Source organism: Erithacus rubecula (genome assembly GCF_903797595.1).
Source record: "Erithacus rubecula genome assembly, chromosome: 9".
NCBI lineage: Eukaryota > Metazoa > Chordata > Aves > Passeriformes > Muscicapidae > Erithacus > Erithacus rubecula.
In genome coordinates this window covers 28,719,189-28,736,164 of record NC_136660.1, presented here as the reverse complement: position 1 = coordinate 28,736,164, position 16,976 = coordinate 28,719,189, and the positions used below count along the sequence as shown (strand labels likewise).

At 46.5% G+C, this 16,976-nt stretch overlaps 1 protein-coding gene across 1 annotated transcript; it reads left to right on the top strand.

Moving 5' to 3' along the window:
• Positions 1–12,344: 12,344 nt before the first annotated feature.
• On the top strand, positions 12,345–16,611 carry VAX1 (ventral anterior homeobox 1; the record flags this gene model as incomplete). The annotated part of the gene is made up of 3 exons (XM_079313104.1): positions 12,345–12,582; positions 14,346–14,533; positions 16,075–16,611. The coding sequence occupies 3 exons, from the start codon at positions 12,345–12,347 to the stop codon at positions 16,609–16,611; spliced, it is 963 nt and encodes a 320-aa protein (XP_079169230.1).
• Between the last annotated feature and the right edge of the window lie 365 nt (positions 16,612–16,976).

Here is a 16,976-nt window from a genome sequence, read left to right as displayed (position 1 = left end):
TGTTTCCATGTTTTTTTCCTTGAGTGGAGGGTTGTGTGCATCAAGGGCAAGATCTCAACCCTGGTGACTCTGCACCTTCCAAGGGGATGGGCAGGGCTGACCTGTCCAGCTCCACATGCTGGAGAAGAGCGGAGTGCCTGTAGGGTGACGAGATGAGCAGTGCCAAGCTTCAAGCAAATCTTTGCAGTCAGTGGGAGCATTTCCACTGATTTCTTGAAATCAGTGTATTATTTGTATTATGTTCTTGGACATCTACAAATGAAAGATACTGTACTCACGACAACCTATTTTTAGGGCCAGGTTGCCCTGCTGCCCATTTGTTTTGTTGATCTCAGAGCATCACTAGTAAAACAGCAAAACCAACAGCAAAGTCTTAGTATGTGCCACACTGCTTCTCCTCTCATGAGCTGAAATCTAATAATCCCCCTAACTCTCCTGTCCTTCAGTCATGCACACTGCATTCCCTTTAATATTGCTAAGTCTCACTTCTCCTTCTTCTTCTTTTCTTTCTTAAACAAAATTCCCAAGTGGAGGCATCAAGGTTTTCCTCCAACTCTATTTCACTTAAAAAGTAATTGGATCGTTATTTTCTATAAGGACCAAACTTCAACAGTAAGTAATTTCTAGAGATGTCAAGTGGCTCAGCATAAAAGTTAATCTTGATCTATTGGTTTGTTAGGTGTGTTTACATCCAACCAGTTAGCTCTCCTTAAACAAGAGTGATTTAAAGCCCTTTCTGGAGAGCATGAAAATGATTCCCCCAGCACTTAGATCCTCAGGGCCATAATCCAACAAAAGCAGGCTTATCTTTAAGCATATGAGTAGCCCTGTCAAAGTCAATGGGGCTCCAGATGTGTTTAAAGATAAACACATACTTAAGTGCTTTGCTGTATTGGAACTCCTTGACTGTTTTATTTTCATTTCATTACAATAGTAGATCTTAAATTTTACATATAGGTGCTGAGGATTCTTGCAGGATGGCACATTAGAATATTATTTCCAAAGAGGTTGAATAGGGAAATCCCAACATCATAGAAATAATTTTTATTTATTCAGATGATTTATTTCAACTCTTATGAATCTGTATTGTTTGGCTTGTTTTCCTTGGGGCTTCAGGACAGAAGCACTGCAAACATGGAATTGAGCAACAAAGCTCTGCAAGGCTCCACTTCAGTGCCACAAGTTCAATATCCCACTTTAGGGAAGTTGCTTCACCTGCTCAAGCTTCATCTCATCTCTGTAAAAATGAAGACTATTAACATTTCCTTTATCTCACTTCAGTTGCCTAGTAAAAGCTTGGACAAGGATTTGATAATAGAAAATGCTGAAACCTGCTTCTATTGAAAAAATAAAACTGGAAAAAAAATATTGACTGCAAACCTACTTGTGCAAAAAAAATATTTCTTTGAGTTTTCCACATGCTCTAGCAATCAAATTGATCAAACAGCAATTTTATGCAACTGTTTCTTAATATTTCAGAGAATGAGCTCTGCTATTCTGGATGACTGAGCTCCAGATGAAAGTGCAGCAGCAAAATCATGCCAGTGAATTAAACTGAGGAATCTGAGCTTTATTGCCTGGTGCACTGTAAGGGATGATCATCTCTATGGCCTTTCCTGTGAAATGCCTTGGGTTGGGTGGCTTTGTTTGGACCCTCCATCTGCTGGAAGGACTCCTTGGGCAGGGTCAGTGCTGCCTGCCATGCCTGCCCCCCTGCCCTGCTGCAGGAGGGTTCAGAGCTGCCTGAAAAGCCCCACCACAGCAGCAGAGTCAGCACCCAGCCGTGCAGAGCTGCTGGGCTGTGCCTGGCAGGCTGCAGGGCAGGCAGGGAGGTGCATCAATGCCGTGCCTCCAGATTCTCCTGAGACTCCTGCTGGAGGAAGAGACAGCCTTTGGGCTCATCTATATTTCAGCTACTCCAGTGAGTGCAGCTTGTGCAGAGTCATGGCTGGTGGTCAGACACAGCAGCACTGCTCTGGTTTTTCCTGCAGCTCCCAGCACTCCTGGGCACAGGATGGGCAGGGGGCTGTGTCTGCCCTGCTCCTGGCAGGGCCAGGCTGCATGGAAACATCCTGCACAAGCTGTGGGTGTGGAAAGGACTGCAAGGCAAGCAGCCTTTTATTCCTGTCAGATTGCGGGCAACCGGATAGATCCCATTAAAAAGGAAGGGGATGGGAGGGAGGTACTCAAAGAGTGGGAACATAATGAAATGAAAAGAAATCCAGATGTGGTGTTCATTTGCCTGAAAGGACTGTTGCCTGGGCCTTCCCACGCAGTGCAACAATTGCCACTCCATCTGCTAAGGAAGCAGCTATTCACAGGGAGCAGCCTTCCCACGACACAGCGCAGGGCTGCCCGTGACATCCAGGTTTGCAGCAGAGCTCAGCAGCCACCTGCCAACCTGGCACTCTCAACAAACTTGGCCAAGTGGGTGCTGGCCTTTTCCCCAGCTGAAAAGGCTTTACAGGAACAAATGTGCTGACATGGTCCCGTGTGCCACACAGCACCTCCCACACACATCTCATGTTTGAGATGACAGAAGCTGGACTGGTAAGATAACAGAGAGAAAACTGATTCTGTGCAAATGTTAATGTAAATGTCCACAGACCTGTGCTGCTTAATTCAAGGCTAGGCACTGGTCTGTGTTTGGCAGAGGAAGGACTGGGTGCTTATTCTAGACTGAGGCTTCTACAATATCTTTTTATTCTTTCCTGGCTGATATTTAGCTCCTCTCAGTAGCTCAGCTTTCCATTTCCCCTTTGCCATGTCTATTCTGCCAGAAAACTTGCTGGCTGCTTTATTGCCTTGAATGTCCAGCTCTTCTGCTATTCTTTTCACATCTGTACAGTCATTTGTCCTTTTCCTTCTGAATCAGAGCACCACTCCAAACAACCCTGTGAAGTACAGTCTATTATCCCTTTTCTCCACAAAGCGGTTTTGATTTTTCATATGTAATGCACTATACAAAAATAAAAAACCTTGTCCTGTCTTAATAGCCTAATGCTTAAACAGTTATGGCCTCATTCTCCTTCAAAGTACATAATTCCCATTGACAGCAGTGGGAACACTGCCAATACAATGGTGAATTAATTCCCATGAAAAAAAAGATGCAGACACCAAAAGGTCCAATTCTGCTCTTCATTAGGAGGAAATGGAGGTAGGGCAGACAAAAAAGATAAAACCAAGACACAAAATTGCATGAAACAGCTTCATACTAATCAGGCAGTAGGTTGCTAACTGAGAAGTCATTGGAACTGACCCTAATATGGCAAGAGTGTGAGTCAAGAGCAATTTAATGACATCAGTAGCACCTCACCCCTGTGGAAAAGCTTGGAACCATTCCTCAGAGCTGTGCTTCTGAACTGGGAAAGGTTGGTACAGCAGGACCCTCACCTGCCTCCTCTTACCTGGCACGTGTGGATCTGAGTAAGTGTCTCAAGAACATTTTAAAATCTTGCCAAGTGTTTGTCCTTCACAGCCAGACATCACATGGATGTTGTCTGTGCCATAATAAAGGGCAGAGAGTGGGTGGCATCATTCCTACACCTGAGAACTCAACAATGGGGGCTTGGCAGTTATTCAGCTTCCCTGCTGTTTAACACCTCTGTTTCCTGAAAATTTTTTCTTTTCTTGGTGGGTGGTCTTGAAGCACTTCTCTGAGGATCTCACTCTGTCTCTCTGGCACAACTGGGAAAGCATAGCATTCTCTGAGCTTCCTTTTTTCCCCTCTATACCATAAAATAAAATAAAAATTATAATTTCTTCCATCTAAAAGAATAAAAGAAATCATATTTCTTCTCTTTCAGATTAAAACTTGTTTAAAACTTAAAGAAAACTCTATTTTTTATTTTTTTTTTGCATAGCTCTAATCCATCAGGAGCACAAACGGATAAGGGATTCCTGATGTTTTTAATGTAACTTCACTGTTCTTGTGCTATTCAGTGGTAGAAACATCCTAGCAATAAAAACAGACAATCAATATTATATTAATACTCAAATCTTTAGAAACATATTATTATTTGAGATTTAGATCCCTCTGTTATTTAAATGAATAAGCAAAATTATAACTCCTTTATATTCATAAATAGGAAACTGGCAGATAGGGCAAAAATTGCCATGCTTCTGGCCAAAGTGTTTCTTCTTGACAATGAAACTGTTATGTGCCCACTACTGCTCCTTTCACACAAAAGTGAGTCTTGGAATACAGGCAGGAAGATTTGGATTCCAGGGTGTCTTAAAATCATAAAGTTATTAAAGAACTTTAAGATCTTCAACCACCAACCCAGCACCAGCACAATGTACATTATTAAACCCATCTTCAAGTGCCACATCCACATTTTTGTGAACACTTCCAGAGATGGTAGAACCATCTTATTTTAGCCAGATTATTTCCTTCTAGGAACAAAAACATAATAAATCATCCTTCTTGTGCATCCAGAGGGGGAATGCACCTTCTGCCACAGAGATGCCCAAGGAGTTTGGTCTCCAAATTTTGCACATCCCTTTGTCAAAGGAATCTGTGGGAGTGCACCAGTGCAAAAGATCTTTTATTATTGCTCTTCTCCTCCTTGTCCTTGCCTGTTCTTTGCAGGAACTTAAAGCACACCAGTCTTGGACAAGCTTGGCTTTACAGAACCTCACTCCTGAGCTGTCCTGCACATTTAGGACTAATGTAAACTGCTGTCCCCAAGGTGCTGCTCTGGCTTTTTCCTACCCAATGCCACCAGCCTTTCAGATACCTTGGAGGGATCCTATGCTGGTACCTCAGGGAAGAACAAACTAAACCCCAAACTGATGCACTTGTGCCTCACTCCCCAGTGGGAGCAGGGCCCAGCCTTGGGTGTAAGATTCAATCAGGCTGATCATTGCTTTCAACCTTGTGTAATGAGTTAATCCTAACAATGTCCAACTCACTTTAAAATCAGGCCAAGCTGTTTGCCTCAGTAACCTCCTGCAACAGCAGCTCCCATAGGTGATGAGATGTGTCTGGGCATTTATTTTTCATTCTAAATTTGCTGGTTTTAAATTTAACCTGATGCTTATTCTCATGTGATAAAATAAAAAGAGAGTCCAATGTTCAGTGCTTGAGAATTTTGACTTCCACTTCAGCTCCATTTTCATCTTCTTCTCATCAAAATAATTCTAGCCTTTGCCATGTCTTGTGTATTAATCATAGCAGCTCCATAACTATCCTTGAATTTCTTGAACATTTTTGTGACTCTACTATGTGCATCAAGAGAGAAGAGGATAAAAAGAATAAACACAGATTTAATGTGTAATTAAATATAATCCTGCTTTATGGCACAAACCAGCTATCCTGAGGTTTTTTTGGCATTCTGCTCTATCTTTATACAATAAAACCAAATAGTCTCTCTTTTTGTGTTTTTTTAAACTGCTGCTACAGATTGAGGCAAATCAGCCACTGATGACTTCTGGTACAGCTTCTTTCCCCTCAGAGATTGGAGGAAATTCAGGGCTTTTCAGATTATTTGAGCTATACAGTTAATCACTGATGATTTACATTACTTTTCATTTAGCCATGCTCAGAGCTGTCTGCCACCGTGCTGCTCACTCTCCCAGAATGTTTAAATCCATCAGGTAAAGTATTCACCATAAAGTGAACTCATCCCAAGATGACCCACAATCTCCAATGGGTTTTAGCAAACCTGAGTGCACTGATTTATTTTTTTTTTATTTGCCCATCTTTTTCATCATTTTCCATGGCAAAATGTTAGGAAGGATACTGAATCATTATTTTCAGGGGTCTCTCTGAAATACTGCTATCTTTTGGGTAACAAAATCCTGCCAGATACATGTTCATTCAAGCTACATATTCAGTCCAAAAATTTCCTGAAAAAGTGACTGTGTTTCCCTTCATGTTATGAGCAAGCCTTCAAGGTCTGTAACACAATAATTTCCTGTTTAGGCTCTTATTTTTTGGATGTAACCAAAATTTTCAGGTAGACAAACCTGGATTTGATTTTGTTTGTAGTTTGTACTTGTGGTTGCTGTTGGCATTTTCCATTTCCATATAGGGAATAAAATGTTCACAGGATAATAAAATAAAATCAGCAATTAAAAAAAAACAAATTTAAACCATTCCAGGAAGATTTTAACTAAGACTACTGGATGCCTTCAGAGCAAGCCTTAGGATGATGTCAGAATTTATCCCAGAGTGAAGGGGAGTTTCCAATCTCTCACATCATTCCAATGTCTTTGTCCTCTGCAGCTTTTATGAGTTTTTGAGACACATTTTGTGTTCAATCTGATGTGACTTAAGCTTTCAAAATAAAGAGATGAATAGTTCTAATCCAGAATATGATTTATTTAATTTTTGTATTATTTTATGCAAAGCTCTTCAGTGTTAAAACTCCAAGTATTAGAAAGAATACACTTCATATCTACTACTCTGGCCATGCCACCTTTGCAAACACCTCCTCTTGTTTAAACCTCCAAGCTTGCTTTTATTGGCTCTGTCAAAAAATATGATTGTGAGAGTTTTAGCACCAATAGTAAAGGCTCATGGTCTAACAGCTTTTGAGGTGGTAAATACTCATGAGTGCTTGAGCCAAGCTGGTAAAGCTCACTCCCCTCTCAGGAGAGGGTGAAATGAAGGCAGAGGGAGTTTGAGTGCTCAGGTACTGGTGATTACAGAGGGAATCAGTGGCATGGGTGAGGCTGAAACCTCTCTCAATCTGCTGCCAGAGAACAGACAGTATTTCCTCTTAAATCACAGTTTTCCCTCATGCAAAGAATCCTGTCTCAGCCCTGCTCAGATGGCTTGCATATGCCATGGGCATGATACAGGCAATAAAGCTCTGTAATAAGCTCCTGACCAGATTGATAACTGTAAGGAGCATCTCATAATGACCACAACATGATTAGTCATGATACATGTGTGATACCCATGCTCATTATTACTGGCCTCCAGAACAGCACTGCTGAGTCCTGCCAATGTGCTCAGTTTAGTATCTGGAAGAGACAATACTGCAATTACTGCCAAAGTATGCAGGAAAATTTACAAGCAGCTAGTTCAGGATTCTGCACCAGGCTGGCAATCAGGAGCACAGCAAAGCATGGGAAGGTGGCAGCTACAAGGACTGACTTAGGCTGTCTGGATCTGAGGTTTTATTTTAAATAGACCTCTAGGTGTGCCCATTTATTCTAAACAGTTGTCTGGCAGAACAGAAGGAATACATGGGGCACTGGCATGAAGAACACAACACCTGCACAGGAGCTGTTGAAGCCTATTTGGAAAGAGCTACATCCCAATTTCATACAAATATTTGATGTTGTTGCCAATATCTGATGATGTTGATGTTATAAGGTAGAGAGAAATTTTCTTTTTCTTGCTGTTGTACCCATTAGATTTATTGGGAGCCTGTGACATTTAATTTCACATGAAATACACCATGTACATCTTTCATGTCATGACCCAGGGACCCACATTGAAAAACACAAATGTACCTGAGCATCAGCCCTTGGAAAGTCTGGAAAAGTGGAATTAGATCTGTTTCTAGCCATGCAGACTACATGGCAATCTTACCTTCCACTTCACACAGAGAGCTGAACTGAGTCAAAGATTCAATCCTTTCCTTCAAAGGCAGTGTAAAGTTTCCAGATAGAAACACATTTCTTTTCTTCAAGGATCCTGCTCCCCTGTGTGGGAAGAGTCCATTTTCCAGGCAGGAGATGAAGGCAATTCACACTAGAACAAATCACTGACTGCAACAGAGGGCTCAGCACATGCCTTCTACATGTCCCCTAAATACACAGAGCATATACATTTTGAAATTTCCAGAGTTTATCTTCTGTTGTAAGGGAATTTCCTCACCAGCAGTGAGTAACTGCAAAAGCAAAGGATTGTAAATTATGCTGTGCACTCTCTTTTGAGGTGTTCAGTGCTCCTGTTGGTCAACACATCACTGAGACTGGGGGGAAAGAAGAACCTTCTGGTGAACCTTCATCTTGGTGAGGAGCTTCTGAATTTCTTCTACATTGTCACTCACACTGGACAGGAATGCAATATTGGTGCAGAGGTTTTTAATGAGGTTTTTCTTGTCTATTCATAGTGATTCCTTGACATTACCACATGTATGATAATGAGTAACCACCATACTGTCTGTTAATTTGAAATAACCAGAAAGTTGTTCAGCCCCAAGGTACCAGTTCACATCCCCTGTGCTAAACAAGTATCCAAAAAAGACCCAGCAGCTCCTTGCCAAAGGCATCTGTAAATTCAAAAGCAAATAATCTGAACCAAAAAAATCAGGAAAAGTAATGGAATAAAGATCTGCTTAGGGCTCTTAAAACCTGAGATAAATCTTTGAGTCAAAGATCTCTGAACCATGCTTTTTTAGCTTGAAACTTTTACTTTCATCAACAAAGAAGAGAATAAGAAGTAGTAGCTATAATGTACACCTCTCCTGTACATTAAATAAAAACAATATAAATAGTGGCAATCAACAAGAAACAGATTTTTCAATCTTCTACATGTTAATACAACTAATAACACTGTATTTAAAAAGCAGGAAGGTCTACACAGCAAAGCACAGCCAGGGAGTACCTGTGTAGTGTGCTGAGGCATTTTTTGCATTTTTTGTAGGGAAACGAAGTAACTTTTAATCTGCTTATCCAGTGACACATGAGTGTGGAGAGTGCTGAAGCTCCAGACATCCCTGAAGTTATGACAGACAGAAGGACATATTCAAGAAATTTAGTGACTACAGGACTAAAGAAAACGCTGCTTTTGTAAATGTTAAAATTCTGATTTTCCCAGAGCTCTTCTGGATGTTGCTATTTGTTGCAGATGAGCGGGCCTCAATTAAAGTAACTGAGCTGTGTTTGGACAGGCTTGTCTGCTCACTACAAGTTTCCTGCAGGATTAGACTCATTATTTGAATTTTCAGATCTTCAACAGTGCTATGTTCATAACATGTGAAAGGAAATTACCTGATTCGATTGGGAAAATCCTCTTTATACCACTGAATTCTATGGAATTCAGGTGCCTTGAAATGTATTTGTTGTCATATGGCACAAGTAGAACAAAATTCCCCTGGTCTTTACTGAGCTTTGGATCAGGGGCTTGTCAAAAAAAAAAAAAAAAAAAAAAAAAGCAAAAAAACCCAAGCCAGATTATCACACAAACACAATATTTAATCTCCAGATATTCTGCTTCAAACAGTGTAATTGAGTTCAATAGCTCCTTGTTTATTATTATGGCCTATGCATAGAGATCAGCATAAAGAAAACTAGGGGGGGAAATGTCATACATCCACCCACACACCTGTGCAAATATAATTATAATTGCCTCTGCATTTCACAGCAAACCTTGTATGAAAATCGCTATGCCTATTCCATCTAAAATAAAATCTGCTAGGTAAAAATGTTTGTAGCAGAACTTTGTTTTGTTTAGCATTAAGCAGACATGTCCAGCTGGGACTGTTGATGGTGCTGTGCCTGTGCACACACACATGTGTATGTTTATCTATATTACACAACAAAGCCGGCCTGCTAAGCCCAGCCTATACTTCAGCCACATGAAAAATTTCCTTAATCAGCATCCACTTGTTGCATCTCCCTTTGAAAGACCAAATCTCTCTGAAATGTACTTTTTCCTGAGCATCCTGTCACCCAACATGCCTTTGAACAACTCTGCCAATCCATGGAGGGAATGAACTCCTTCCATCCTCTCTCTGTAGCTGCTTGAAGCCTTGCACAGGGGGGCTGTGCTTTATTTGGGGCCCCTGGGTACGACTGCCATACAAGTAGGAACTAATAACAACAGAGCACCACAGAGCACTGAGCATTGGCTGCAAGGAAAAATGAAACCTGGTCCATAATGAGGATGTTCCATAACTGGCTGTTTGTATAAATATAACTGAAATCACAGGGTTTGGTGAAGATCTTAGATACCTCACCAATCCAAATCTGACTTTTTAGACAATAGCAATATAAATGAATGATTCTGCGATTTGTGGAAAAATGACAACAATTTGGGATTCCCACTAAAGACAACTCACTGAAATATACCTATGTTTTCTTTTTTTCCTTTCCTTTCCTTTCCTTTCCTTTCCTTTCCTTTCCTTTCCTTTCCTTTCCTTTCCTTTCCTTTCCTTTCCTTTCCTTTCCTTTCCTTTCCTTTCCTTTCCTTTCCTTTCCTTTCCTTTCCTTTCCTTTCCTTTCCTTTCCTTTCCTTTCCTTTCCTTTCCTTTCCTTTCCTTTCCTTTCCTTTCCTTTCCTTTCCTTTCCTTTCCTTTCCTTTCCTTTCCTTTCCTTTCCTTTCCTTTCCTTTCCTTTCCCCTCTTCTTTACACTCCCGCCCCCTGTTCTATTTTCACCTCTCATGAATTAATTCCCTGCTTGTGGTGATTAGGCCCCAGCACTGGATCCCTCCCTCTGTTACACCAAAGATTGGATCCCATGGGATGAGGGTTCCACCAGCAGAGGCAGGATGAGGCCAATGGAGCTGAGCAACTCTGGAAGGGTGCCGTGTTCTGCTCCTGCCCTCTGCTATCATCTGCAACAAGGCACAGGGCTGGCCCTGCTTCAGGTGGGTGGAATTCCCAGGCAGTGGCCCAGGCAGGCAGAGGAAAAGGCAGGGAACAGCCAGCCTGGTGGAGACACCGCCATTTGTGTGAAAAATTCTCAGGGAAAATTCTTTCTCTCCCTCTCAGGCCCCTAAACTCTTTGTGAATGGGGCCAGTGCAACATGTGGCCTTTCACCTCGCCCAAGAACCACTGCCAGACAGCCACACTCAGAGAATTGTTTGTTAATAGTCCAATTAGATAATTGCCATCTTTCACTCCTTTTGCTCTACATTTCCCATAAAGGAATGAATAAGGAGAGAAGCATGAAGAGGGCTTCTGCCCTGCAAGGTGACAAGAAGGACTGGAGCATGCTCTTTGCACAAGGCCATTTGCTTGAATTGAATCATTGTAGCCTAATCAATGGTCTTATTGGATTACTGGCTGTTGCAGTTCTCAAAGATATTGTGGCAGAGACAATGAAATAGCTAGAGTAAAACTTTTTTCTCCTTTAGTGGATCACGCAGTTGAGATTTTTCACGGGCTATCTCTCTCTCTCTCTCTCCCTCCTTCCCTCCCTCCCTCTCTCTCTCTCCCTCTCTCTCTCCCTCTTTCTCCCCCTCTCTCTTTCTCCCCCCTCCTGGATCCACTGCACACAAAGCTGGCTTTTTTTTTTTTTTTTTTTTTTTTCAATGAGCAGGCTCTGCGAATAGGTTCAGTGTTTGCGAAGGTGCAGAATTAGCAGACACACATGCACGCACACATACACACACACACAGAGGGAGAAGCACAAAAAGCAAGTATCGGGACTGAAATAAGGAGAGGTAGGAGTTTAAGATGGCTGTCTGTGGGGAGATGTGTTAACGAGGATTTCTGCTGGCCAAGATAACCTGCTTCCTTGGAGAGATCTGCTTGGAGGAAGAACTTTTTGTGTGTGTGCGTGCTGGGGATCTGTTTGTTTGTTTAGAATTCAGGGGGCTTTTTTTTTTTTTTTGCTTTTTCTTCACCCCCCCTGCAACTGCATTTTTTCAGCCCTTCCTAGCAGCTTTATTCAGATTTATTTGGCGTGCTTTGGAGAAAGCCACTATATAATCGGGAGGTCAAAGGCAGACTGAAGAAAGTTAATAATGGCTGCTAATGGTGCTAACAATTCAGGGTGAATCTTGTCAAAAGTTGTTTTTTTTTTCCCTCTCCCCCACCCTTTTTTTCCTCTCTCCCTTTTTTTTTTTTTTTTTTTTTTTTTTTTTTTTTTTTTTTTTTTTTTTCTGGAAGTCTCAGTCTTTTGATTGTGTGTTTCCTGAAAGCAAGACCAATCATTTCAGTTTATTCACTGGCTAAACTCTACTTGATTGGGGACAAGCACACAAACCATCCATTACGATCTGATATATTATCCAAACAATTTAGTGTATTCATGAGGTAACCTAAATGTGGAGGCTGCAAAATTACCCGTAATCAATTGAAACAGCGAGTGCGCGTCCCTCTGTGTGTCTAACAACTACATGTCTCTGTAATAAGGCAGACATTAAATCATTTTAGAGTTGTACTGTTGAGTACCTGATCACTGGGCGCTCTGGGAAGCTGGACAGTCACATTAGGACGCTGGGACTGAGGAAGCCGCTGCTTTTCCAGTGGGATAAACCCGATCTTCCTTACTCAAGGTGCTTTACAGATCCCCACCGATCTCACCCTAAGTCGTGCAATATCCAGCATAGACTTCGTCTTCTTCTTCTTCTTCTACTCTTCTATAATTTTTTTGTTATCGTTGTTGGCGCTTTTTTTTTTTGTTTTTGTTTTGTTTTGTTTTTATTGCACTACATGTTTGGGAAACAAGACAAAATGGACGTTAGATGCAGTTCAGAGACTGAAGCTAACCGGGTCTCGAAGAACGGACATAAGGAGGGCAAGGAAAGCAAAGGGTCTGAAGGAAATATTTCTACTTCTTTTTTGAAGGATCAGCAAGGGACTTTTTCTGCCTCTGCAGCTACGGAAGGTTGTAATAAAAGTAAATCTAGTTCGGCCGATCCGGACTATTGCAGGAGGATCCTAGTTAGAGGTATGAGTTTGAGGTGTTTGGGAGGGTGGGGGAAGGTGAGCCGCGCTCACGCCCGGGAGATGGGTTTATTTCCTCGCTTTGCCTTGGGTCGGGCCCTGGGCTGAAAGCTCTTCCAGGGCTCCGGGGCAGAGACCCCGCTGCCGGCCGGGCTTTGCCCTGGACCCCGCTCCGGCCGCCTTTATCCCGGGGAATTTCCGCCGGCCTCCCGGAGAAAAGTTAAGCCGCGGTGGTTCCTCCCCGCCGCTGCCCCGGAACGGACCAGCCCCGCTCATTGTTGTTTTGTTTTTGTTTTTGTTTTTCTTTGCCGCTTTCCCGGGGTGCCCGTCCCCGCGGGGAGCCCTCCGGGACAGCGTTCCGCGGTTCTGCCCCGCGGGCCGGGCGCGCTCCTTCCGCGCCCGCGCATCCCTCCCGCATCCCTCCCGCATCCCTCCCGCACCACGGCGTGGGGATGCGGCCAGGGAGCCCCTCTCGGAGCCTTTCCCCTCTCTCTCCGTGCCCAGAAGCCCAAAGGAAAGGGCTTGCTTTAAAATAACCACCAGCCTGAAAATAAAGGGAGGAATGACAAAGGGCTTTTTAATTATTACTTTTTAATAGTTATATTTTAATTTTCCCTCAATCTTCGTCCTTTCTCGAGGCGAAAATAGCTAAACCATATTATTCGTACTCCCTCCAAAAAAAAAAAAAAAAAAAAAAAAAAAGAAAAACCTGAAGAAATTTCAGTTTTATTAAGGTGTGTTTTGGGGGAGGAGGGAGAGAAAAGAATCGGAACAAAATATGTGGCAAGCAGGCCTTGAAAGCCAGAATTAATCCTTGAGCCACTGGTTGACCCAGAGAAGGGTCAGATTAAAATGATGTGATTGTCTCTGATTTAAAACGTACCGAGGAGGTAAAATTACGGCAAGCAAAGTTGGGAAGGCTTTAAAGGTAACCTGAATCTGGCTCTAGCTTGACAGTCGTGTTAATGAGATTTATCTCGCTTTCCTTTAGTCGGGGCTACCAGAAAAGTGAGGTTTCTGCGGGCTGGTTGGTGTCTTGGTTTCTTTCCCTCCCCCCTCTTTTTTTTTTTTTTTTTTTTTTGTTTCTTTCCCTCCTGCTTCTTCTCGTTGCCAAAACCCCAAAGCGGCAGCGGCAGCGGTGCAGGGTGGGCTGGAGGTGTCCCCACGTTCACAGTGGCAGGCAGCCAGGTCGGGCCAATGCTGTCTCTGCCCGGAAAGCTTTTTTTTTTTTTTTTTTTTTTTTTTTTTTTTTTTTTTTTTTTTAGCATGAGAAACTTGTTATTAAAACAATAATAAGAAGGGTTTATATTTTGGGTCAGACGGGGTGTATACGGTGGCTACCAGAAAGTCCTAACTCGGAGCCCAAGGGGAACAAAGAGTAGCCCTGCACTCCAGGCACAAAGCCTGGCCTGGAGGATCTCTCTCTCCCCAGCTTCCCAAAGGGGCTGTGGGTGATGCCGCAGGGTGGTACTGTGAGTGCATATATTCAAAATAATTTTTAAATGGGCTGAGGGGATTAATTATAGAGCCCTGTGCCCCCATCGCCCCCTCCTTCCTTCTCTGTTGTGGGTTTTTTCCTTCCTTGGGTGCAGTGGCCAGGTGCAGTGTCTCAGTCGCAGGGACCCTGCTCCATCCCGACTCGTATCTCAGTCCCGAAGGCGCTGAGAGCGGCTCTTTCCCTCGGAAAAATTAGAAAGCATTAAAAGGGAGGTAAAAAACAGAGGAGGGCTGCCTAGGTATGAAGCTGACTGCGCCTTTTTTTGCCAGATGCCAAAGGTTCAATCCGAGAGATTATTCTGCCTAAGGGTCTTGATCTGGACCGTCCCAAGCGGACCCGCACCTCCTTCACGGCCGAGCAGCTCTATCGCCTGGAGATGGAGTTCCAGCGCTGCCAGTACGTCGTGGGGCGGGAGCGCACCGAGCTGGCCCGCCAGCTCAATCTCTCCGAGACTCAGGTAGCGCCCCAAGCACGGGGAGCCGCGGCTGCCCTGCCCTGCCCTGCCCTGCCCTGCCCTGCCCTGCCCTGCCCTGCCCTGCCCTGCTCCGCGGGACCCGGCCCGGGCATCTCCTGCAGGCCCAAGGACACGGCCCTGCGCCACAGAGGGGGCGAGGGGCGAGGCAGCCCCCAGGTGCCCACGCGTGTCCGGGCAGGGGGGACGCATCCTGCCGGTGGGATGGAGCTGAGGGGCTCGTGGCTGAGGCATCCTGGCGAGGGACCCCTAATAGAGTGTGTCCCTAACTGCGTGTGTCCCCAGCAGCGTGTGTCCCTAGCAGTGTGTGTCCCAAATGTGTGTGTCCCTAGTGTGCGTGTCCCAAATGTGTGTGTCCCTAACTGCGTGTGCCTGGGGAAGGGGAGCTGCTGCCCAAGAGGGTCCCTCGTGTCCCCGCACTGGGCTCTCCCCGCGGGCGAGGCGCCCGGACCGAGGGCATCGGAGGGAGCTTGGCCGCGAAGCCAAACTTCTGCCGGGCCGGAGCAGCTGCCCCAGGCTGCGGGGATGCGCTCCGGCCCCGCCAGGCTCGGTGTGCCCGGCTGCGCACAGATTTCGCTGCTGCGGCCGGGGAGAAGCGAGGGGAGGCCGAGCAGCAAGCGGGATGCAGGCGCTCAAACCCGCAGGGAGACACGGGCACCTTCCCCCGGGGCTGCCGGCTTAGGAACCTGCGGCCTGAGCTTCCCTGGCTGTGAGAGATCCGGGGATGGGGCTGAACTTTGGGCCGTATTTTGAGTCCTTGTATGTCCGAGGCGGAGAATCGCCCCTCCACCCTCTAGGGCAGAAAGGCCGGGGACGGACACAAGGCCTAAAACTGTGTGAGAGCACGGAGAAGCATCCAAAAAGTCCAAACTTTTTAAAGTCTGTTTCATATTTCCACAAAACATCATACAACAGTAGAATTCCGACACGTTAATTAGCTTTTTTTATTTCCTTGCCGGATAGGAATGACAAGTTCAACAGCTCGCAGGTTACAGAACTTGCCATGAGTGGGTTTTGTTGTGTTTTGGTTTGGTTTTGGTTTTGTTCGTTGATTTTTGAGTGACTTCCAGTATTCCTTTTTAAAGTTGAATATTATTTAAAATTCTTTGGGGGTAGAAAGAGAGTGTCCAGTTTGGAACACGGGGAAAGAAGCTCATTGCCGCTGTTACCCCCAGGAAGGGCAGTCGGAGCGGGCAGCGGCTGCTGGAACCGCGCTGTGTCCGGGGCTCCGGCTGAGCCGGCTTAGAATAAAGCGATGGGCAAAGCGCTGGCTGCGTCTCGCAGAGAATTCCCGGCCCGTAGTGAACTAGGACGAAGTGAGAGGTCTGGTTAAAGATGCAGAACGAATGGCCCGGGGGTCACCCCAAACCCGGGAACAGACAGGGGGTGCGGGGGGCTGCGTTCTGTTCTGCGAGTGTCGCTTTGTGCGTTTTGGCAGCGCTCCCCGCTCCCCAGTGTCCGCGGGCCCCCCGCCGTCCCGGGGCACCTCCCGCCCCGCTGACCCTGCCTCTCTCCCCGGCCCGCAGGTCAAGGTGTGGTTCCAGAACCGGCGCACCAAGCAGAAGAAGGACCAGGGCAAGGACTCGGAGCTGCGGTCGGTGGTGTCCGAGACCGCCGCCACCTGCAGCGTGCTGCGGCTGCTGGAGCAAGGCCGGCTGCTGTCGCCGCCGGGGCTGCCGGGCCTGCTGCCGCCCTGCGCCACGGGCGCGCTGGGCTCGGCGCTGCGCGGGCCCGGCCTGGCGGCGGCGGGCGGCGGCAGCGCGGCGGCGGCTCCGGGCGGCGGCGGCGGCGGCTCCCCGCACCCTCCGGCCGCCAGCGGAGCGGCCGCGCCGCCGCCGCCCGCCGCGCTGCACGGGGCCGCGGGCCACGGGCTCTTCGGGCTGCCGGTGCCCGCGCTGCTGGGCTCGGTGGCCGGCCGCCTCTCCTCCGCGCCCCTGGCCGTGGCCGGCTCGCTGGCGGGCAACTTGCAGGAACTGTCGGCCCGCTACCTGAGCTCGTCCGCCTTCGAGCCCTACTCCCGGACCAACAATAAAGAGAGCGCTGAGAAAAAAGCACTGGACTGACTCTAAGTACCTTCCCCCCTATTTATATTTATAGTCTCTATTTGTGGCGGTATTTATGGGACGGGCGCCGGCAGCCGCCCCGCTCCCCGCCGCCCCCGAGCCCCGCGGCGCGGCTCCTCCGCGGGCCGGGGCGGAGCGGGGCCGGGCCGAGCGCGCCCGGTGCCCGCGGGGCGAGGCGAGGCGGCGGCTGCGACCGGGGCCGGGAGCGGGGATCGGGGCACGGCGAGGGGCTGCGGGCGCCGCCCGGTGCGCTCCCCCTGCCCGCGGTCCGTCTGTCCGTCCGTCCGTGCGGGAGGGGCGGTCGCGCTCTCGGTTCGTTCGGGAAGGGACGCAGAGGGTCGGCGGCCGGGGCCCCTCGATCGGCT